The sequence below is a fragment of the Tigriopus californicus genome, chromosome 9, assembly GCF_007210705.1.
Source record: "Tigriopus californicus strain San Diego chromosome 9, Tcal_SD_v2.1, whole genome shotgun sequence".
NCBI classification, from domain to species: domain Eukaryota; kingdom Metazoa; phylum Arthropoda; class Copepoda; order Harpacticoida; family Harpacticidae; genus Tigriopus; species Tigriopus californicus.
In genome coordinates, this window is record NC_081448.1 from 839,247 (window position 1) to 862,335 (window position 23,089).

At 45.4% G+C, this 23,089-nt stretch overlaps 2 protein-coding genes across 2 annotated transcripts in view; one reads left to right on the top strand and one right to left on the bottom strand.

Annotated features, from left to right (window-relative positions):
- Nucleotides 1-11,832: 11,832 nt before the first annotated feature.
- LOC131886511 (latrophilin Cirl-like) lies at nucleotides 11,833-21,775 on the top strand. Its single transcript, XM_059234874.1, has 3 exons — nucleotides 11,833-12,404; nucleotides 17,478-17,751; nucleotides 17,890-21,775. Exons 1-3 carry the CDS (start codon nucleotides 12,329-12,331, stop codon nucleotides 20,267-20,269), a joined length of 2,730 nt encoding a protein of 909 aa, XP_059090857.1. The 5' UTR covers nucleotides 11,833-12,328; the 3' UTR covers nucleotides 20,270-21,775.
- An 84-nt stretch (nucleotides 21,776-21,859) lies between these two features.
- Nucleotides 21,860-23,089, bottom strand: part of LOC131886510 (latrophilin Cirl-like) — a gene marked incomplete in the record, with an annotated part of 31,397 nt that continues 30,167 nt past the window's right edge. Inside the window, 1 exon segment of the mRNA XM_059234873.1 lies at nucleotides 21,860-23,089. Coding sequence (XP_059090856.1) covers nucleotides 22,082-23,089 — 1,008 coding nt within the window.

Consider the following 23,089-nt stretch of genomic DNA (forward strand, 5'->3'; position numbering starts at 1 on the left):
ACACGTGTCCCGTCATCTCCTTTCTTCCAAATTTGGCGTTCCCCTCTCCGACAAGACTTTGACGCATCTTTTCGATTGCAAAATAAAATCATTTCAATGGCCCAAAGCTTTTAGAATGTGCCATAATGGAACTTCTACTCACGACAATTTCAAAGCAAATATTGTACGAGTACGTTTGTCTATTCAAATTGAGGCCATTTTGGCCAATACATGGACGTCGTTTGTGCTGCGGAATGAACAAACAAGTGGTCGGGGATTTTTTTTCCTTTTAATTTCCCCCACGGGGGATGTCCCCTTCTTCTCTCTCTTTCTCTTTTAGCCCAGCGTTTGTCTCTGGAAGGCAGAATGAAAAAGGGGGTGGTTGAGGGTTCGTATCTCGTTCTCTGTCTCTTTCACTCTACTGGAAAACTGTCATTGAATGTGGTGAAACCAGACTGGTTATGGCTATCAATTAAGGAACACTTTCTGGTGGCGACACATTGATTGGTCGTGGCCCTTCGACGGGAAAATCCCCAGTTGGGGAAAACAGATCACCACCATTTGGACGGATCCTTGTATCAACATTCGCACCAAAAATATAAATACTCGAGATGATGGCCCAATCCGATGTAGCTAATGCTATCTCGGTGTTAATGCCAACATGAATGTTGTTTCAGTTTCGTGTTGCCGTGAATTGAAACCAATGCTGGAAACGTGGTATTACAACGTGTAAAAAGCCCCTTATCCAAGTTCAAAAGTGGTGTGTAATCCAGGGCTCAAGAACAAATTTATGGCCCCTCAATTGAGCTTGAAAATTGGTAGCTGATTGTGTTGCTTGGGTTGCGATCACGAAATACAAATTCATCTCCACCGAAAAGAAGTCTCATTGCCTCACATCAGCTTGGTCGGTCATAAAACCCATAAAAAATGTGAAGACCGACGCACCGCCAACGAATATATCAACACCAACGCAGAAAAATCCTCTCCCAGGAGCCCTGATCTTCAGGGGCCTTCACACTTTTATGCCCAAGTAAGGACAGCCTAATTCGGGGCTATTTTCGAGCCTCGAACCTAATGTGAATCTGAGGGATCGAGAACGAGCAGACCTGAAGTTAAACCTGGGCGGATGATACCCATCAACCTTTAGCTTGAAGTGCACATATGCTGCTCCAGATGTCTGAACAGCACCGTTCTGGGTGAAAAAAGGCCTACCATGAATTTGAAGCGCAAATTAACGGCTTCAAGATGACACGCTACACATTGCAGATAGTGAGTGTAGCGCGTTAAGTGTGGACATGAGAAGTAATCGTACTGCGATGCTTGGGATATACATGTATGGGGCGACAAATGATTCTTGCATCACGAATGCATAAATGTAGGGCAATCATGGTTGCAGTTACCGCCATTATCTTCACCTTGCATCGGCCAAATTTGTCCTCGCACATTAACACACGCTCAATTATTATTCAAGGGGTGGGCAGAGTTCAATCAAACCATTGATAAGTAATCCCAGGTTAGGATCAAAATCTTTCAACCGTTTGTGTCTTTTGATAGGAATGCTTGAACGAATGTAGGCTGATCCATCCATCAAAGGATCGTGTCTTGTTCTTCAAGTCTTGTTTGAGAGCCAAAAAGCGTGACATTTGGGCTTGCCAAATTCCTGTTGTTGATAGCTTAATGGAGGTTCGCCGGGTCCATCGTGATGACATGGGCACATCAGTCAAAAATAGTTCGGAGCCACTTGAATAAAGGTTAGGCAGTCAACATACATACACGTGACTTAGCCCTCTTGACTTCGAACACTCTTAAATGACTTGGATGAAGACGAATCATTCATATTCCCGTGCTTTAAGAGGCCATGGCAATGATTGAAGATCAGAAAGGTCAGATGAAGGTCGGAGAAGGCTTTAATCGACATTAAGCATCTTTATTCAACGAAGAGTTATATTTCCTTCTTTTCATATAGGAAAAATAAGACGAGACGCCAAGGTCACCAAGAGTTGGCTTCATGAAAGAAGGTATCCTTTCCACAAACGGCCTTATTTTCTGGTCCAGCAACTTTTTTCTTGGCCCTCTTTACTTCCTGCCCGACCTTTCCAAGTTTGTGGTTGGTTTCCTGACCATGTTTTTAGTAAATGAAAACAGAAATCTTGGGATGGAGCAGGGGGGAGAACTTTGGAACCAAATTGGACCATGAAGAAAGGACGACGAATCGAGGGGCTCAATGGATCAAGGCACAGCACGCACGATACATTCGCTCACATATGGATGTGACAGCCACCTGTCACCTCTTGATCGGGACGGGAGATGTATGTGCTTTTGTCTGATTGTCCTGATGTCCCAAGGACAAGAAACAATTATTCGGGTGTTAATGCATCGGAACAAGAAGAAACAGCAACCTTGACCAAAGTGTCAGTTGCATCTGAGCGAGCAACAGAGAAGCCTTGATTCGTACTCATAGTATGTATATCCACAGTGCTTCAGGTTCAGTTGGTCCTCCTGGTCTTTCTAGGTCATACTTCTATACGTGTACCAATCTCCAGTGGTTGTTATACCGTAGTGGTACTGTATGACAAGGCCGAAGAAGTCGAAAAAATGTCCATTTTCATTAAGGCATTGCGCTCCAGTTCCCCAATGGACACGGGAACATTGTAGGGAGCCAATTCTCTTGAGGGCCGTTCCTAATGAAAATGCTGAGTAGCTTTGTAATGCTCCATTTAGTGGGAGTGAGTGAGTGAGGGTGGTGGTTCACGGTATTCATTGCCATTCGTACACCCTTGCAAACCTACTTACACTTGCAGTTGGTGAAATTTTGCCAATCTCTCACTGGTTCGTCTACATAATTAATGGCTTTTGGGACGTCTAGCAGGATCTTTCAAATGAGTTAGGCTGGGGCTTGGGAATCACGAAACTGAATATTCCCGACTAATCCTAGAATTATTTGGCTAGGATCTGGTAGGTGCATGGACTAAAAGGAACAAAGCTTGTAACAAGACTGTTACCCGTTAAAAGTTGGTACGCGAGAAACGCTCCAAGGAAAAGAGGCTCGCTTCTGGGAACATTCATTGTGTTTTATGACTGGAGGGCTCCAACATGCGAATTGGCCTCCGTATTTTATGGAACGAAGCCAAATTGGTTCCATCTATCTTACAAGGTACTACACGGATAGGTCCTACAATACACTAAGCCCAAATGAAACTGGTTATTCGGTTACGACCAAACGATTACCTGAACAGAGAGTGCGGCACATCCCAAGAGATTGAAATAAATGACCTTTTCCCCGTTCCTTGGCTGGATCAGATTGCCCAATGGATGAGAGTCTGGACATATGTAACGCAAATCCATTTGTAATTATTCTCGTTCCAGTGTCAATCCATGATGAAAATGAGCCAAAAGGGGTGCTGCGAAACTTTTGATATATTTGGAACAAAACCCAGCTACCAACGTCCGTGACCTTGGAACAACTTTAGACATCCAAGGCTGAGCGAATCAAAGGCTTGCATGTAGTATGTATGTATGTAAATCCATTTACTCGTAGTACATCTGAAACCACCCGCTGCGTTCCAAGGGAACCCTGAGTGTTCCTCGCGTCCTTATCCCATGTGTCCAAATGGGGGGGGAGAAAAGGATTAGGACGTAAGAGGCTTTGCTTATTGTCCTCTCCAGTATCCATCCAGAGGGAATAAGATTTATGGCATTAATTCCAGTAATGGCGACTCGCTTTGATGCTCTCTCTTGTTGTCTCCGGTGGGTCTACGGGCAGTAGGGGATAGGGGAGCACGGTTCAAGGAACAACAACAACAATAGCATTGGCGACCATTTGAACGAGCCAAAGAGTAAGGATTGATTTTTCCCTTTCCTCCAAGTAAACCGCCCCGCTCGAGGTGATCCATACTCTATGAAATGAAAAGGGTGAACATTGAACAAGACTAATGAATACGTGTGATTTACGACTGGTTTTGCCCTGATGAGGGGCTCTAGTCAGAACATGAACGAACACATCATAGATTATGAGTACTTGGAACCCTCCCCACCAAGTTGGTTTGTCGACCAGAGTGCGAATCACTATTAATTTGGCTTGGGATCGGAACAACTCGGCAAACACTACGTCTTTGTTTGAAGATGAAGGAACCTCAGATATGCCGCTGATTCCCTTGATTTTGGATGGCCAATGGTTGGTCAGCACTGAAGGATTGAGAAACTTTGACAGAAGGATGCCAATTCTCCACCCCGATATTCAAATATTGACGTGCAAGACAGGGGAGATTTGGGTGTGAAAGCCTATGGGGGTTGAATTGAGGGCGTTGTGTCAAATTCCTGCCAAGAGTTCATCCCTAGCAAGAATAACAAAACAAATGTTACCGGATTACGGATTCTCATTTCTCAGGGGCAAAGAAGAAGCCAAAACTCAACCGACTTTCATTCATGAAAAGTGAGTGCTAACATTACGGAACTGTATCTCACGGAAAATAAATAGAACAAGGTATCAAACACGCCTTTCTTGCGCCTTGACCGGACGAGGAGGATCGATCCATCTTTTGTTGAAGGGAATCTTGGAAGATCAAGAAATTCTTTGTGTTCGGGTTTGGATTCCCAGAGTCGGGTTGGTTGAATGGTTGGCTGGCCAAGAGGCCAGACGAGGGGTGGTCGTGTTATGTTTGTCCCTCGATTGGAGCCGTTTCTGATTGTGATTAGCTGGCATTGAATCGCCATTGGTCACCCTGTCCCAGTCCCACTCTCTCCGAGGGAAGGCTAGTCAACAAGAGGGTCGACTTGTCTGCCCTTTTTGATACTATAGACTCGAAACACGGACCTCACACTTTGTTGGCGCTGAAAAATGACTTTTCAATCGGCCATTGGGGAGTCCATCATTCACAGGATCGGAGACAATCCTGGATTTTCAGTGGACTCTTTCTCGCGGGATGATTTATGGTTTCATTGAAAGATTAGTTCAAGGTCATTAATAGACCATTGATTACCACCTTTCACCTCTTCCCAGTCCACATTGCTCACCCCCTGTTGGATCGAGAGGAATGTCAGAAAACAAGATAGTGGAGATCGAGCTGTTACTTGGTTTCCGGACAACCGTTATCTCAAGTTAGTTCATAAAACAGTGGAATTCTGGAGATTTGTCAAACGCCGTCCCTCAATTCTGTCACCTACTTGTAAGCTAGGTTATAAACCTGACAATACGTCAATCACCAAGACTCATTCCCCAAAAACAATGCAACCCATCTAGTGCAGTGTTGCCGTTACCGAACACAATCTGGCTTACTAGGTGCAATAGAATCGCCGTTTTCTGAAGCCCTTCCCTACTACCTTGAGATAAAGGGCATTTGAATCCAAAGCCATTAGATAGAGGTGATTCCACCCGATTTGCAATGTTTCTTCAGTCCCACATGTAAACCCGATCTCATTAGGTTGGTATATAGAATGAATCCATTTGGTGAGCCTGGAGACCACCATCGTTTTAAAAAAAACAAGAGTAGGAGGGAAGGAAGGAACTTAGGAAACTTTTACAACCTCTCAAACCCACTCTCCAGCTTCAGGCCCAGGCAACAAGGGTGTTTCGCCCTTCCTCCATTGTCTTTCCAATTTCCAAGGGTCTCTTTAGGACGTGTAATTAAAGCCCATAAACCCATTGCTTCAGAGAGAAAACGGGGCGTTGCTCAGGCCAACGGCTCCAGTGAAGTTCTCAACGAGAAAACTGGACTCGTTTCTTCATGGAGAGGACTCCAGAACTGGAAGAGGTTCCAGATTGACGACATTTTTTTTCTTCATTTCTATGGACGTTGTGGCAGTAACTTGGTCCCATTTCTGGCCGATCCGATCGTATTGACCCATTGGTTGACAGTCATTGATTGTGTAAGTGGACTTTTGGGCGTTGTATCAATTCGCGTGTGCCCACTTTGTTTGATATCGGGTGCTCCAAAGCCCGTGGAATCACTGCCAAGAAAATTGGACGCCAATATTCGCAACCCCTGATGTTGACATTGGATTTAACCTCGTTTCCCAACATCCTAGAGCAAACTTTACTTGGCAGATTGCTCAAGAAAACAGGGGCATGTTTCGACGGCAGATTAAATAATTTCGTTCGATAAGCATATTCCAAATTTCTTGTCAGTGTTTGCCAATGGATTGTGTTGTCAGTCAAAGGGTGTGGGGAGTGATGTCAATCTTCCTGTAATTCCACTTGGGCAAAAAGCAATCATCAATTGCGTGAATGCAAACAATTCCTCAAGCCCAGCTATAATTAGAATAAGGGGTTGGGCGTGGCATGAGCCAGTTTATTTTTGTCGGGTCTGTTTCTTCTTTAAAACATTCCAACTCGGTCTCGCTCTTGATTCGCTCGACTGTCATCATATTTGAGCTCAGTTCATGAAAACCGTGCATATTGTAGTTGTTTCACATGCCCCGAGGCTTTGATAAATAAGAGACCATTTCAAACATTGTTCTTGGACATCCAACGAAACGTGGCGTCAGCTTGTAATTGAAATTCCTGAGTTCTCATTACTCACCCACCCTACCTCCAATGAACAGAGTAAATAGCCCAACTACTGAGTGCTCAGATTGGTCTGTATTTCTCTGTTCGAATCGCCACATCTAATCTCCGAGGAGCGTCTCGCAGGGATCTAACCTTGAGCCCCTGATGGCGTTGAAGGTGCAGATACCGAGTTGAACAAATCTAATTAGTTTGATAATTGACCATTGAGCTCTTAAGGATGACCCGGGGTTACTCTCGTATTAAATGAGGCACATGCAAAGACTAATTGACATGAAATGTCAATCCATCCAACATGATTGAACAGCTTGGATTTGCTTGCTATCCAAGTGTTGGTTCTCAACTACAGCAGACTTCCTGGACCTTGAATCAAACGTAATGTTCCTTTCAATTAATTTAATACCATCTCAGTGGGAAATGGCATAAATAATGACACGTCCGGATCAGTTCATTGAATTTGAAGTCTCATTAGTCGAGACATTTTAAACAAACCCCGCTCTAAATATGGGAGATGTTTTGGCTAACTCATGTGCTAAAAACATGCACATCTGTTCCGAACCAGCGTGAAAGGGCGCTCTAAAATAAAGCGGCAGGTTACCAATGGATTTCTTAGATCAGAGGCTGATTGTCGTCGTCATCGTTGTTGTTGTTGTTGTTGTTGTTGTTCATATCAAGTCGACCGTTTTGCATCAACGTCTCCCAGATCCTTTTACAAAGATCAATTAAGCTCGCAATTGAAGCGCGTAATTAATTTTGAAGGCCGTTGTTTGGCAAATTGGTCGCATTCTTGCCTCAGCTGTCCCTTACCGAGCAGAATCTCTTCAGATCGTTCGGGATCTGAGGATTACAAATTTCTTGTATCGCGGAACGGGACTTTTGTGCGGATTAGCCTCGTGAAATAACTTATTTCATCCTTGAGCGCATAAATTGAAGAAGAATTTGCCGATCCCGAAGACGTTGCCGATGAATTTGACAATCCATGGGCTTGCTGAATGGTCGTTGGAAGGTGTTAATCAAAACCCAATATGATCCTCTTTTTTGGTTCCTCTAGATACAATTCTAATCCGATTTCGGGTCGATTCATCTGTGACAAACTGATCCCTATGTTTAATCTAAATCATTCGTTCTCCCATGAACTCTGACCCAAATGAATAAGGAAGCAAGTGGCACTCTTGAATTTGATGAAAGCCCATTGAAATGGAGCTATTTGGTGCTCATCTTGATCACTTCGAGTGTGCTCCAATGAAGATAAGATCTGATTTATTCCAACTTTATTTTGAAAATATTTATCGTATCCCAAACTCTTATCATCAACTTTTGATGGGTGAGTAGGTTATCTATCAAGAAAATATAAGAAAACTTAGCATATTTTTGTACTAGCGTATTACCGTACAATAACTCCGCCATTAACGTGGCAGAACGCACGGTTATCGTCCGAAATCATATTCGTCGTATCTCTCATCGAGCGGGTTTTTTTCGTTTCCCTTTCCACTTGAATGAGAGCGGTCTGGCATAATAATTCCGTTTACTGTTGGGACTCGATTGGTTCTCATGAGATTGGAAGTTCGATAAAAACATGAAAGTCCCATAAAATTAGCCCAAATCCTCGATCGTTATTTCGCTTTGCCCTTAATCGGCATGTACTTCTAAGATTACATGGACGGTATACTCACTGCGTACACTCAATGAACCGGGGCCGTTTGACGTGACATTTATTATTGCAATATATCTGTACTCGAGTGGTTCAATTACAAATTCTAATGCCTCTTTGGCATTCAGCGCCTAAAGATGAGCATCAACTGCCAACAGGCACTTTTTAGTTTCCCCATAATTTACAATTAATTGTCTTCGATGCATTTGTCGTTGGCACAAGAATGAGTCCTTGGAACATTTTTCTCGGCCTCATCATATCTCAAGGGCGAACATAAACAAGTGCAAAAGCAACTTGTAAGCATGATCCAATATAATTATATATCCGCATGTGTACATACACTCACTCTTGGACGATCCAGTCCTCGGGACCAAGTTGTCCAAACAATCATGTGCTTATGTAGTACGTTCATAATACATGCTAATAGGACGGATTCAACATATTTCGAACCCCACTGTGCGTTTCCAGAGGCAGATGCATCCTGGATCTGGACGATTATTTTCGTCTCGAAACTCTTGGACTTGTTCTGATCTTGCTCCTTGCCTGCAATCCATTCCTGTTTGACAATGATAATGATAATAATGATCTTTGCCGGTTTTTCGAGGTCTGGAAGAAGCAAAAGGACGGCGACGGCGACGACGACGGTGGTGATGATCATGATGATGTTACTGGTGGAGCTGATGACCGCTTCTGTGTCTCAAGATATCGAGGGAGAATTTCCTGATCAAGGGGTCTGATATGGGTCTCTATCTCCTATGTATACGAAATGCGGGTTGGAATCCCAGGTATGCGTGCCTCTTTCGGTCTCCTGATGGCCAGTACTACTCGGAAAATAAACGATGAAGACACAAAGACGACCCACGCTCTCATTTCTTATTTTTTCTTCAGATGACATTAACAAGGATGAGAGTGAAAGTTCGTAGGCCGGCTGATTGGTTGGCTGGTTGGTCTCTTGAAAAATTCTTGCACACGGGAACAAAAATGTGTTCAACTATAGCCTCTTTCTTGGTTGAGTAGCCCCTCAATGACTTTGGATTGGTGGGATGTTGGATGCTGGGTTTTGGTTGTTGTTCATCTGATAAAAGGACGGTTCCCTTGTTTCTGGCATCAAAACATCCCGATCGACAACATATTACGGGGCGTCTTCAAAAAATGGGCCTCATCAAATTGGCTGTCTGATGGACCATTAGGAATTTTCGACGACGAGGACGACGACCATATTTGAGAAACAGGTTGATATTGAAACGGGCAATCAACCTTCAATTTTGGGCCATTACAATTCGGAACGGAAAATCAGTCTCTGGTCGACGTAAGAGCTTGTTAGATTATTCGATTCGAATCTTTTACAAGACAAGATGCAAAAACACCATACACCATTTTTCTGTCGAGTCTCTCAGGCCTGATTGGCTCAAGATTCAAATTCAAGTAGCCAAAAAAGCGAGCTTCCTTAGGTGGCAAATCATAGCCCCGAGCTAAATGATTGGCTTGGGAAGAACTAGTCAGGCAATTTGTACCGTAGCCAGCCATTGCCATCCGAGAGAGACATCAGCTTTTGGTTTGCCTTTTTTGGGAAATATTGTGAATGATTCCTGCATGCATGCCTTGAGGGTGCGTCACAATTTATGATGCCTATAAACCTGTCTTCGCTCTTATCAAATCACTTCTCGACTGTCTGGGAGAGCCACGCAAAAATTAAGACCCACGATGAATTCGTTGGCGATGTGATTCAAAATGTAGAGCAAAGCATTATTACGTTGGCATCATTTCAGTGGTTCTGCACTAGCCGTATCCATGCACACCATAGCTTAAACGGATCCATGTTGAGGGGTACTCAGTCGCCCTGAAGCACTCCAAGGAGAGAGATCTCAGAAATCAAGGCTTAAATGAGCCGACCCAGATTATTTCCAGGCCAATTCCTGGCCCTCGATCTATGGCTCTGTGTCTTTCGGCAGAGATTTTCCAAGCCATAAGAGGATTTGTGGGATTAGTAAGCAGAGCTGGGCTCCCATGATCCCACAAACGGGTAGTACTTGAACATTGGCCGAGTGGAAGTATCAGCTTAGCCAAGGGTTCGCCTAGGTTTTGCCCTCGGGAAGGGTGAACAATTGATGGAGTACTCATTAAAAAACTGGGATATGAGGTCAAATCTGCCCTGGAAGTCGGATTGTATTACTAATATTTGGACGTGTCAGCTTCGTTTTGTCGAACTCGGACGAGATTGTTATTGCATAAGGTGTGTGGGCCATCCGACTTAAAGTGCCGAATGGTCGGCATCTCAATTCATGAATGTGCTCGCCATTTTGCGCAACTCAATGCCCAGGAATTCCGCGGTGAAAGCCAGGTGAATAATGTTTGTAATTCTGAATGGATCATTAGTTGATTCAGTTCAGGTCCCAGAGCCTCCTCATTCATCAAGGAGACGAACGACCTATCGACGTCATTGGTCGCCTCCGATGACTTCCAAATTCTCTTCATAAGAGTCTCGGAAGAGGCGGTCAGTTAGTCAGTATAGGGTGTCACCAGTCTGGAGAAATCATTGCAGCGTGACCGCATGGTCACGGTCAGTAGTCACCCTGTCCCTTTCAACGCTGTTTCAACGAACAACAGAGTGACCAGTCCATGGTAATTAACTCTGCGTGAGGCTAAGACGTATGCAAATACTTGATGGGTCTGCAATGGGGACTTGCCAACTAGGTTTACGACAATACCCGGTTTTGAGCCGGAATTAAGAAACAACGAACATGCATTAACGTGCAAATAAATAGCCTTGATCACCCTGAGGGTGAATGAGAAAAGATATCCTTGACCGTGGCGGTGACTCAAATGGCGGCAATTGAAGGCGATCTCGAAAGACAGATTTTTCCCCTGTGTCTCCAACTTTCAGTCTAGGATGATCGATGGACCCTGATTGAAACGAGAGGTAAACCGTTGGCGGAGATTCTTGTCGGTGGAGGCGCGAAAAGAGCGTCGATTTCGACTTGGCATCTGTTTAAATGACATTGATTCCAAGGGATTAGATTTGCAATTGGAAGGAGTTGCAGTAACTCTTCTTTTGACTACTTTGAAGTTCCTAGGGGTGGTTCTTGATTCAATTGGATTTGGTCGGTCTCTCTTGATATGTTTGGATAAGGAGGTCATTAATTTGAAGAAAAAAGAACCAGCTTCTGCTTTCGTCTACCTTCCCAACGAATTCACGTTGGTTTCCAAATGGACAGCAGCATGTGAACAGAATTAATCGTTGGCCGACTCCCTTCTCTGATATTTCGCCATGAACTTCTACTCAATTTGAAAATTGGAAAGAAAATCCACAAGAGTTTGTGGCTCTTTGAATAAATTTGCCCAGCTTTTTGGTCGAAGAATTGTTACTGGGAATACGACCACAAGGACATGGAAACTGGAACATGCTCAGTAACTCGACCCCATCACCGCGGGTTCTGTTTAAACGAGAACATCACTTGTCAAGCCATTCAAGTGATTCAAGAGCTCTTAACAGATCTGAGAGTTGGGTGTTGTAAGGGGATGAAAAATGTGTCGAAAGAACCTCCCCCGTCCGCCTCAATTCGTGGTCAAGGAGGTCTCCCCAAGTTTTCCCAGGACACCCCAATGTCAACGCCAAGTTTAGCTTCGCTTGCCCTTCCTCGTGGTCAGGGATCCAGCCACAAGAGCTCCAACAGCAACAACGGCAACAACGACAACCACATCGATTCTCAAGTGTGGTACTAGGATAGTGTGGTCAGGAAGATCGAATGGCTCATGGCTCATCGCTCGCTTACCAGGCTCCTGGAATGAATTTTCTTGGAGAGACTGACGACGAGACCCACCCTCCGACGGACTCAATGACCGACCGACCGACCAGTCGATCTCCTCTCCCTGTTCGCTACTACCCAAGGCAACTCTGGCACCCGAAGAGAGAGCGCGGAGAGCTCACCCCCAACTGATCCCCTGATCGACTGAGGATTTTCGGTGGTGGTTTTTTCATCCCCAAAATTTCGGAAGTTTTCAGTCGCTTTCATGTCGAACACCGGGCGAGATCTACGCCATTTCAGCTCGTCCCAATGGGTGTGATTGCTACTATCCTTTCATAAGAACAGCGTCATCACTTGTGCATCTTTGGTTGGTGTTTTCGTTTCGTGTTTGAGCAGTGTGTGTGTAAGTGTGATCGCTCCTTTGGCACCCAACTTTCTCCACTCGTCATAATGGCCAAGATGTCTCGGAGCTATCAATTGGTCACACTTTCTTCCATCTTGCTAATTCATCTCGCAATTTGCAAAGGTAAGCCAGGGATACGAAACAAAACCCAGTCTAAGTCTTCGAACCACGTCTTCAAAGCCTTCGAACTTGGAAGTCACGGTGCCATTCTACCGTACCTCACCAGCGGCTAGCAGTCATTTTTTGTTTTCTTCCACGGTTGATCAATGTGTCGTTAATAGCAGATTGGCTCTGCCAAAGCCAATTAATATTCACTTTCATGCTCTAAATCAAAGATTTTGACAGCAAATCTCTAAAGTAATATACCCCCATCAGCTCTTGGGAGATGCATCATAATTGATTATGGGGGATCCACGAATATTCATCGATCCTCAATAAACATAATCAAGGGAGCATTCCAGCCATCCGGGATGGCTACTATAAATCCTAATTAGTTATCAAAAAACCACAAGGACCAGGTCGATGATTGTTCTTGGGATAGAGTAGATGGATATCTTTTGAGTTATGTTTGGCTTGGCATAGGACTCGCTACATTTTTGGGGGTCTTGATAAGGAGCCTGTGTGAGTAGTGTGTGTGCGTGTGTGGTGAGTGCACTTGGATCTTGGTATGAACTACTCGTATCATGTCGAATGCCCTCCTGGAAGAAAACCTGTCCTCTACTGTCTCAGCGTCTCAGTCAAGTCCAGCTAATCTATGCCCATCATCAACAAGAAATGGTCTCTTTCAAAAATCTTGACTGGTAATGGCCATCCAGAGCGAGAGAGAAACACTGAACAAGATACACGCACGCACACTCACATACACACATACGTACATAGACTGGTGGTACGTACAGTGCGTAGTACATATGCCCAAGATATATTGAACGAGCACTGTAGGCCGGTGCTTGGCGAGATTGCAGTGAAAGTGGACAGCAATAAGTATGTCCTCGAGGCCGCTTAAGAAGATAGTTTATGGTGACGAATACCCCCTTGCCTCTCCTCTCTCTTATCAAGTCAGCATTTTTACAATCCATCCGAGGAGCTCGCCATTTTCACTTCATGACAATGAGACTACTCCGACGTGTGCACGGTAGACATCCATGCCTTTCGCTCAAGCACCACAGACTACCACTGTACTTAGCTAGCTAGAATGACCTGTTTATGAACTTGAAGACCGATCTGACTCAATGAGGCTGCACCATCTTGATAGCATAATTCCGAGGTCGGTTCTTTGGTCTCAAAAACGTCGAGGAGAAGCCACAGACTCATACTCATACTGTACTGTACAAAGTATGAATACCAGGAGGAACGGCGACAATCTCAGTAGATCTTCTCAAGTGATAGTCTTTGCTCAAATTCCACTTCGCTCCCGATGCAAGACGGTTCTTCAAGGGTTTTTTTCCCTGAACAAGCTCTCTTTCACGAGGGAAACAAGACAGATTTGGGAGGGGTTGGAAACAGTTTCACAGATCATTGCACTATTTTGAGCTATAGCTCAAGCATGCATCCATCTACCCCTCGATCAACGCCACACCACTAAAATGTGTCGTGAAGCGAGAGAACCAAAAAAATGTCGGCGAACACGAATACACGAAGAGTTGTTCTTTGGGAACGTCCATGCTTGCATGCATGCATACCCGTAGGTACGAGTACATGTGGTTAACCATCAATGCGTTGTTCCGCCTGGCCTTGTCCAGCTGCCTCTATTCAACAAAATAGGGATGGATGAAATAATGTTCACTTTTTCACCCCAAGCCTCACCTAAAGGGGTTCTTAGGGTGACAAGTTACTCGTTATCCTTCAGCGGTCGATCGCTTTCAATCAAGTTTGAAGTCTGCCGTCCACTTGGAATTGGCCTCAAATTCAGTCTGGATTTATGCTTTCTCCTTGTGTGCTCTGATCCGTGGGTGGTTTGGTGGCTTGGAGTGGAAGTGGATGATCCTCAGAGTTGTTGGAATGTGAAGATTTCACCGAGGTTGTAAATCAGTCATCTTTTATGTACTTGTTCATTCTGATTAAAGAAACCGCTTTTGAGAATGCCACACACACACACACTCACCTCTTCACCATTCGTCCCCTTTGGGTTGGTTAAAAACAGATCTTCTAAGCAGATTGCCAAATGGATGTCTAGAACCCATGGCTGGACTGGTTTTCGCTTTTATTCAAGACGACTGCATCTGTTGGCATTTCCAGGGAGTACAAGTGTAAAAATTACAGATAAGCCTAAATGTTAGAACTTTGTAAAAGTTTAAAATATGCCGGTCGAAACATCCGGGTTCCTCTTTTTTGCGCCGAGGTTCGTTTTATGTGTAATTGAATTCACATACCCAGAAAAAAAATTCCTCTTTCAGCCGTTCTCTTCTTGTTCGCCTCAAACTGACATTTTAACTACCAAAAGGGATTTAAAAATGGAAAAATTGACTTTCACACACGACTGGTTCTCTTTTTTCAAGCCAGATGACAACGACCTTTGTGGTTGTTTAAATGAGAGCGAGTTACAATTTTGCAGGAATGTCAGTCGGATCGGAGATCCTAATTTGAAACCATCATTAAGATTGTTTCTCATGTGAAATGGTGCATTTCGAACATCAAGCGGTTGATGTGCGTCCAGACTTAAGAGAGACTATAAAGCCACTCTATTCCAGTTTTTTCGACAAGAATTAATCGAGAAATGCCTTTCAAGTGACCTATAACTCTGTCATGTGGATGGAACAAGATTCAGCAATTGCTGCTCCCACCAGACGGCTTCAATTCTTCGGATCTGGATCTAATGAAAGCGATTTATGGCCCGAAGATTTCACTTAAAATCCACGCTTGTCAGTTCACAGTTTGAATTAAACGCGACATTGCGAGTGTTTGATATGATAAACGATGCGACAATGTTTATATTACTTGAGTTACAGACTCAAGAGCTCTTATGGATGGAGGAAAAAAGTTCAAGGCTTCTTTCACTACTGCCCCTCCTAAAGTTCCTCCATTCAAAGAAAAAACGAACTCACGCCTAGTACGTAATCGAGTTTGTTTCAGGGTGAAATTCTTTGTTTCGGAGGACCCCGGTGTTGAAGTTAATAGAGAAAATTGGCTCCCTCCCATTGAAAGAATTTGATCAATCTCATCAAATGCCAAATGTTTATCTCAAGGCGAACAAGGCATACAATGTGTGCGTACCCACTTTCCTGCATTGTCTAATATTTGTAAGGAATAGAGAGAGGTCATCACCCGGATGATGAGCGGGTGCTAAAATCGTCTGGGACAGCTTTTGTTTTGCTCTGGTTCTCTTGCGATGCCTATCGTCGCGTTGATCTGGGTTCATTTAGCCCGATTCTTCACGGAGATATTCTAAATCAACAGCATTCTCTGAGAAACTCGGATTCCTGAACAATTTCGACCAGACGCGGCTTTGTCAAACCCCGCTGAGTCCGTTTGTCCGTTCGTCCGTTCGTCCGACAGCGTCGGGGGTGAAAAAAAAATGGTCCGGGAAGGCGACTCAATAATAAAGAGTAAGGTGGACCTTAACCTGGACTCGGTTGCACTTTTTGTGGGCTGAAAAACATGTCGGCAGTGATTTTTTCAATCAAGGGGACGGACCTGAAACCTGATCCTGGTGACAGGGAATAAATATGAATTGATGAGGCTGGAAAGTGGCTTTGGTGTGTGGTCTTCTTGAACTTCTGCGGATGAATGGACGGACACACATATTTCCATGATGGACGCCAAATTGAAACCATTAGATACACTAAGCCATTGGTGGCTGGGCAACACCAAATGAGAGACACGACGCACGTTTTGTAATGAGCACTTCCATAAAACAGATGGGTTTAATATGCATGAGCAAGAGAAGCAAGATGATGATGATGATGATTCGCTCGAGATTCCATTTTTAATAACACCCTGCTCGGCCCATTTTTGCTCAAGTCTTCACAATGAAATTGAGGGCTGGAATTGCTCTGTTTGGACCGAAAACTCGCCAGTTTCTACATTTCAATGGACTCCGAGCCATAACGGAGACGGGATGGAATACTCAAAAAGCCCTCCGAGGCATGCATGAAGAGAGGTGGAGGCTTCCTAAAACACTACAGGAAAAAGATAGGAGCACATTTATCTTTGAAATCTTCACTTCTTCTCTTTTTTGCCAAGGCAAACTCAAACCAACCACCACTACTACCGCTGCTGCCAGAACCATATGTACCTACTGGTGGTTGGTGTCCAGTGCGTAAGCTCAGGGAAATGAAGTTGAGCACCCAAATGGTCGCCAACCGAGAGAAAAAAAAAGAGGAGGTAGATAGAAGGTCTGCAATAAAAAGGTTTTCTTTCACAAGTGGCTCCAGATCGCCAGAAGGAGTGAATCGCCGGTAGGACTCATACCTCTTTAAACCATAGGATGGTTCGCTTTTTTCATCTCTAACTCGAAAGAGAGAGACAAGCGATAAAGGCCGAGCTGGAAGGAAAAGAAAAGAAAAGGAGGAGAAGGAGGAGGAGGAGGAGGAGGAGCACCAACTTGACTTGGGTTGACTGGATGCTCATGATTTATTGAAAGACTCGGAGAAGTAGGAATTATCACTTACCCCCATCTGTCCATTAGAATAAGCGCTGGAATGGCTTATTAGGCGAACAGTGCACGCACGCACACACACGCATATATATATAGGTACATAGTAGTATACCCCCCGACCCGTCTCGGTCGATCGGGTTGGGCCATCCATATTTGAAATCCGATACGTTAATCAACGTCAATACTTTGGTTTTTCTCTAGCGGGGGCTGCCGGAATTGAATTGAGCTTCTGAGAAATTGTTTCTTTATAAATCCTCGAAATGGCCTTCGCCTCACCGCATATTTTGGACACTGCCGTTCGTTGCCACCCATTTCCCGAGCCCTGCCATACATACTGTAGCATACTAGAGGTTCTGTACAGCACTGTACATAGATAAATAGATAGAGTGTGTGACTTTTTTGCCTCGAGAATCGTGACTAACAACGGCGACTCGTCGGGATGTTGGAGAGTTTTTCCCCCCAATTTCGGCGAGAGTAAGCAATTTCCAGCTTGGCATGTGTTGAAGAGATCCCTGGCAGAGTTAGCTCCCAATGGCCGAGTCGTTCAAAGATGAAATAAGTCGATACGAGAGTTAACACGTTTTTATATTCTTCATTTCCAGCTTCCCCCATGGAAAGGTACAGAAGCTATCCATCGATTAGTGGTGGCCGATCCTCCACGTCTTCTAGTCTACTACATCGCCGGACCAAATACGGTTGCGAAGGAAGCTCAATGGTCATCAAGTGCGACGAGGGCACCCAGATCAATGTGGTTCGGGCCAATTTTGGACGATTCTCTGGATCAATTTGTAACGAGTTCGGGGCCAACGCCGAGCACGCCTCTGACTGGAGCGTCAATTGCTTGGAGCCCAGGTCCTTGCGAGTGGTTAATGAGAGGTAATTACTACTTACCATTCCGTGTATTTAGATTAGTTTGGCTTTGCCACTACCCCAAAGATTGAAATTGGATTTCGTTGCCCATTGTGGAATGCCAAGCCACCCTCTGACAATTGAGCCTCGTTTCCTTTGTTACAGATGCCATCGACAAGCCGAATGCGAGATCACAGTCACCTCGGCCTTATTTGGTGATCCTTGTCCTGGCACCTACAAGTACTTGGAGGTCCATTACACGTGCCAAGCCGTGAGACCCCAGACTGACGACTCGGCTCCAAAATCCCTTCCCCCTTGGTTGTTGGACTTGGCAGCCACTCCGATCCCCACAAAAACGGCCGAGTTCGTGAGGACAGAAATCACTTCCACCACCACCACAACTGTCTCCACCACATCCACAACGGTGCCAATTCACCAATCCAACCTGCCTGAGTATGACGATTTGTTGGATGTGACAATGAACGAGGTGATCGAGGAAGACACGTTCAGCCAAGTTGATGAGACCGAGAACCTGGTCCAGAGCTATTGCCCGCCAATGAAGACCCGCAACCTCTTTTGGAACTGGACCTTGAGCGGGTTCGAAGCCATCCAGGTGTGCCCACCGGGATCGACGGGATTTGCCAAATGGTATTGCAATCCCCAGGGCCAATGGGCCACCGACCGACCCTCCATGGGCGATTGCCAGTCACTGTGGTTGAATCTTCTCCAATCTGAAGTGCATGCTTCCATGGAGCGAGCTGTGAAACAAATTGCCACCAAGACGGCTGAATTGCAGCTTTATGGCGGCGACTTGCCCATAATTACAAGCACCTTCCAGACCCTTTCTGATCGACTCCGACACGAACACCACATTCTGTCCTCCAAACAGGAGAAGGAGGAGAAACTGGCCAATATTCTCGAGAGCGTGGTGCAGGTGGTATCCAACCTTCTGCACAACAACCAGTTGGAAGCCTGGGAAGAATTGTCCGAGACCAAACGAGCCATCCACTTCAATGGTCTGCTTCATGGCTTGAATGAATTGGCTAGACTTTACGCTGAATCAATCAACGTGGAGATGAGAGCCACGAATGTGAAGGACAACATCTTGTCCGAGATCCGAGTTCTCCGCTCCCGAGGCATTGGTGCCCAGGCGTTTCCCGATTTTGTGCCCAATTACTTTGATGGAGATGTTAGAGTGTTGATGCCCGAGGCTAACCTGCAAGAAATCAGTCAGAACGGAGCTGTTCGGACTATTTTCAACATCATTGCCAATGCCGAGCGGATCCTGCCTTCATTTGGCTCCTACGCTCCCAACTCGAAATTGATCACCTTCAGCTCCATCCAATCCATCTCGAAAGAGCTTCCCAAGGAATTCATCTTCTCCATGCGACATCATCTCAAGCAGAAACACATTCAAGATGCCATCTGTGCCACCTGGGAGGCCAACCAGCGGTCTTGGTCGACCCAAGACTGCCTTGTCATCCAAACCAACACAACCCACACCACATGCAGCTGCTCCAAGCTGGGCTCGTTCGCCATCCTGACCACGGAGGAGTCTGTCCAAGTGTCTCAGATGTCTCAAGAAGAGCAGAAAGGAGTGATTTTGGGATCCGTCGTGGCAGGAGCTCTTGTGTTCTTCGCCTTCGCCATCCTTCTTCTGAAGCTGGTATTGAACGGCAGATGTCAACGCTCATCCAAGGTTTCGGAGACCTCTTATCCACCATTGACTTCGTCACCGACCTTGTCCGGGGTGTCTGCTCCGGATCTGACTCAAAGAAGGCCGGGAACGTACCTTCAACAAGCCATTGTGGACAATTCACCGGGGTTCTATCATCAACAAAAGCCAACCACTAGTTCTACAACAACTAACACCCATCTCCGACAACTAGCCCAACCCCAACAACCCTCCATTCACACCATCTATCGAACGGATAAAAGGCAAACGCTAATGATGCCCTTTCAACGACCAGAATCGCACATCTACTCCGAGATTATTTACAATCAACTTCAACGTCAGCATCAGCATCAGCATCACCTCCATCACAATCACAGTCGGTTTCCCTCGGATGCCTCGTCTTCATCTCCTATTCATGCTAATGGAGATGTCACCCCTTCCATGGCCCATGAGCAGCTGAACGCACCAAAGCCGCTTCATCAGCATTTGTGGCAGGGCCAACAAAACCTTTTCTATTGTGACGACGGTACCATGATCGCACGGACCCTTCATCGACCACCACCACCACTACCACCACCACCACATCATCAACAGGAGCAACACCAACAACAACAACATGAGCAGCAACAACACAAGCAGCAGCAAGCTCAGCAATGTCAGCATTTGCAGCAACAACAACATGCAATTCAGTCGGCTTTTGCCTCGTCGTCTTGCTCTCCTTCATCGTCTTCGTCGCCAACCGCGATGATGGCTAATGCCTCTGCTCCACTTGCAATCACACTTCAAGATGGAGATCAATTTGTCAGGCTTAGCTTAGAGGATCCTTATAATCTTGAGCCTGGAAGGCACTTTCAACTTCACCACTCATGATTGGTCGTGCTCGGTTGAAAACTCAAATATTGATAATCGATTCCACGACGATGCTCAGTCAAGCGCTTTGATAAGGGTTGGTCGAGGGCTTCTGTGATATTCCTCTTTCCTTCATACGTGCTTCTCACCAAGTTGAAAAGCCAGTTTTTGTGTCTAAAAAATGCATATGCCATACTGAAACCTTGTTACAAAACGAAATAAAAGAGGAGAAATTCCTACCAAGCATTCAAAGCCTTAAGTGTCGATTTCCATCTCCCGTGAGAGAGTGCGATCCGGAAGTAATTCCACAAATTAAGTCAGCACGACTCCGATCAATCATGAGAGGAAACCATTCTTCCCTTTGGTATTGATTCCGTGTGATTGAGGGCCACTGCCACTTTTGGCAACACCACCACAACCACCACCACCACCACCTCTACCAACCCCACCAGAATGCGTCTCCACCCCTGCACGAGTTCAAATCGATCGCTAGATAGCTTGCTTGTCTTGCTAGTCGAGAATCTGGGAAACGAAACGTGGAGCTATTTCGAGAAAGTTTCTCGGCGACATTCACTCTCCTTGATTCGATCATCCCGGCCCATATTATGCATTTATATTGCCTCATCTAATTTCCGTCCCAAATCCCCTTAAAACTGACACGTGGGAACACGGAATTACCATAGACACATCTCCCTCCCCAGCTAGAGCACCCATATGAGCCAACAGTACGATCCACACTTCATCTTCCACCGTAGCTTTGTGGACTAGACTTGCCTCGTCAGGTGCATCAGTTTCGGGCAGATGTCCTCACGCACCACCTGAAGGCCCCTCTTGGCTTTTGTTATGAACCCGTAGAATGATGGCACAGGGGATGTGCTATCTCTGATGGATTTGGTGCATCTTGTCAGACTGTCGTGTGAATAATGTGTGATACATCGTGCAATTGGTGTGATCCATCAAATTGGGCGGAATATCCCCCTCCCCACGTTGCCGTAGATCTGCCCAAAAACATATCAGAGGCTTGAAAGCGCCCACGGAAATCGTCTAAAAGCGAGCTTGCTTTTATAGAATCACAACGGCAACTGGCCTAGATTTATTCTGCAGAGGACGTTTATTTGAGGCGAAAAAAAAAACAAATTCGATGAGACGACTCTAATGAAGAACAATGAAGAGTCAAGGGTATTCGATTGATCGTGCCCTTTATGAACGGGTCGAAAGTTCTAATTAATAGCGTGACGGACTTCATTTCCTTAATGTACAGACGACCAAGTTTTTGAGAATCAATCCAACTCTTAGACTACCACGTCCAAATCACTTTGGACGAGACAGATCGTTCCAGAATTGAGAGCAGAAGAAGAGAGTTAAAAGCTTTTCTAGGCTTGTTTCAAGAGCACCGAAACTGAATGGAAGAGGTTCTATTACCAAAAAGAGTCATCACATTTCAAGCGTGTCTCCATTTTATGGACGAATATCGGGTTCGTACAACTAACTTGAAATGCTTGCCATAAAGGGTGAAAAGCTTTCAAAGCTCTTTTCCAAGCTCTCGGGAGAAGAACAACAACTTATCGACCTTGAAATGATTGGCCAAGATTGTGAAGAAAGGCAAGCGGATAAGGTTAAACAAGTCATAGGACGATTTATTTTGGTAATTGAGGATTTTTTTTATCACAGATACTAAAAGAGAGTAACTCACTTCAAACACTACTAGCATACACGCACAATACGACTGATGATGGTTTTGACAATTACTTTTTTTTCAACTGCATGTATGAATAATGAATGGGATCGACTTCACCAAGTGAAGAACGATCCTCACCACCAACCACGTCATTATTAATGATAAATGGATCGACTGGAAGGATGTTGATCTTCATGTTTCGCTTCAGGATCGATTTTCAAGCTTACAAATTGGTCGCCTCCTTGTAAGGCAATTGTGATTGGGGCCTCCAGACTGACCGAGGGACGACCGTTGGCTCCCGACACCACGGGGTAAATCAGGGGCCTATGACCGGGCCGACGTTGGGCCGTATGGGCCATTCGAAAGGAACTATTGGCACTGTTGCTCACCGTGGCCACGCCACCGTCGCCACCACCGCGATGGGTTGTCATGAATTGATGCTGGTGATGGGGGTTTCTTAAACCAGTTTTCTGGAAACCAGACCCATCATGATTGGGCTCACCATTCCGTCGGATATGATTGCTTCTAATGAGAGGTCTCTCCTCGGCGAAGCGCTGGGGGTGACTGCTTCGTAAGCGTAGGTCATCATCCGAGATATCTGACAACTGTATATCAGAAACGGCCGTTTCTGATGAGTCGAGATGAGCATAGACGGGGTCGATTTCCATATAGATATGGTGCCCATACGGGTCGCACTGGTTCAAGGCAATCAGATGACGCCCAGTGGGGGTCCCGCGGAAGACAGGCCGTTGAACGGGAGCTCCCTTCACCATCGGATGAGACTGACTGGCAGGCATTTGTTGCGGGCCAGGTTGCTGAGGTTTGATTTGATGGAAGTCCGAGTTATTGTGAGCTGCCTTCAGAACCTGTTCCAAATAAGTCTGATTGGTGGGCGTGCCACTCGAAACAGTGGTCGAGGTTGGAGATGAAGTCAGAGGGGGATAAAAGCCACATGAGCTGGTCGTGCTCTCACTCTTCTTACATCGAAAGATCCCGTTTGGACTATTAGCCTGCACAAATTTCTGAACGCGCGGCTTCAGATCGAACCGTCGGATCACTATGAACACCACAATGAGCAAGAGAATGGCCAAAACCACGGCCAGAACTATGACGATTATGGTGGAGAAATGTGGGGAGAGCTCACCGGAGGCGGCATGAGGTTC

Coding starts and splice junctions, on each gene's coding strand:
- LOC131886511 (XM_059234874.1), top strand. CDS start 12,329: ATGGCCAAGATGTCTCGGAGCTATCAATTGGTCACACTTTCTTCCATC. Junction 12,405..17,477: donor TCATCTCGCAATTTGCAAAG/GTAAGCCAGGGA, acceptor CTTCATTTCCAG/CTTCCCCCATGGAAAGGTAC. Junction 17,752..17,889: donor TTGCGAGTGGTTAATGAGAG/GTAATTACTACT, acceptor CCTTTGTTACAG/ATGCCATCGACAAGCCGAAT.